A 1,177-nucleotide genomic window follows, 5' to 3' on the forward strand; every position below is an offset into this window, starting at 1 on the left:
GGGGGGGGGAAATAAAGGGGGGGGAGGTGGGATCTGGTTATCATCATTTTTCATTAATTATCCCTCCCTCGGGAGGGGGGGAATTAAGTCTATTTAGTGACCTCACGCGCGCTGCCATGGCAACCGACGGAAAATATTGCATTAGAGCGCGTTACTACGCTGCGAAGATAAGGAGGAGGCAGGGTCGAGCGAGCCCCACGGCTGCGGCCCCGTTGCCCGGGGCCCGCCGGGTGCGACTGCGGCCAGCCCGAAGCGGCGCCGGAGCGAGCCCGTGTTTCCTCCACTCTCCCGCCTCCTCCTTCCCCGACGGCGGCGCCGGGAAGCAGCCCGGAGCCCCTGAATAACGGGGCGCCAAAAGGCCGAGCTGCAAAATGCAGCTGGGAGATTTTGCCCCCCAAGTTTGGAGGATTTTGCAAGGGCCGACGTGACCCCTCCAAGGAGGGGGAAGCGGTGCAAGCTGCTCCCCGCCAGCGGGACGTGCAGCACTGAGCGCCGCCGGGGCGCAGGGGACCCCCCCAGCAGCCGCGATCGCCGGGAGGCTCCGCTGGCGAGGACAGGCCGCGGAGCTGGCCAACTCCTCCGCGCGTCTCTGCCTGCGAGGCCGGAGCTTCCTGGGAAACTCCCGCCGGCCGGACCGCAGTGCCCGACTCCGTGGGCGCGCATCGGGGGGCTGCGTGTTATTGTTCCCTCGGATGGAGGGGGGTGAGGTGGGGRGGGGAGACGACGGTTTTCCTGGGAAGGAGCCCTCCGGACGGCGCAGCAGGGAGGGAGCCCGGGCCGGCGGCCGCCCCGGGAGGACCCGCCTGTCCCTCCAACCCTGGAGCCGACACCTCCAGCGGTGGATGGCACAGGGGATCCCTCCCAAACCGCTTCCCCCCCCCCAAAAAAAAAGCAGCACCCCCACCGTCCCCCCACAGACTCACTCTGGCCTCCGGGCTCAGGCCCCTCCGCAGGACTGACCCGCTCGTCATGCAGCRGCGCCGCCGGCTCAGTGTCCTCCTGCAGCCTGGGGGCAGAGCAGGGTTGGGGGGGGGGAATTTGGCCAGGGTGGGGGGCAACGTCGCCAGACGTGCCCCCCGGGAGAGACCCCCCTGTCCGCCCCTAGCCTCAGTCCCCTCAGTCCCGCTCCCCGGCCGCCCGCTCCTGCCTCCAGCGCCACCGTCTGCCCCCCCCCATT

General features: G+C 69.4%; 1 protein-coding gene across 1 annotated transcript in view; it reads right to left on the reverse strand.

Moving 5' to 3' along the window:
• NAV1 (neuron navigator 1) overlaps positions 1–1,176 on the reverse strand; it is a 61,131-nt gene extending 59,955 nt beyond the window's left edge. The window contains exons 1-2 of the mRNA XM_085307706.1: positions 1,160–1,176; positions 924–1,006 (exon numbers count right to left, since the gene is read on the reverse strand). Of these exons, the coding sequence (XP_085163832.1) occupies positions 924–1,006; positions 1,160–1,176 (100 nt within the window). The remainder of the gene's footprint in view (positions 1–923; positions 1,007–1,159) is intronic.
• Between the last annotated feature and the right edge of the window lies 1 nt (position 1,177).

Source organism: Rhea americana, unplaced genomic scaffold (genome assembly GCF_003343005.1).
Source record: "Rhea americana isolate MKP2758 unplaced genomic scaffold, rheAme1 scaffold_261, whole genome shotgun sequence".
NCBI classification, from domain to species: Eukaryota; Metazoa; Chordata; class Aves; order Rheiformes; family Rheidae; genus Rhea; species Rhea americana.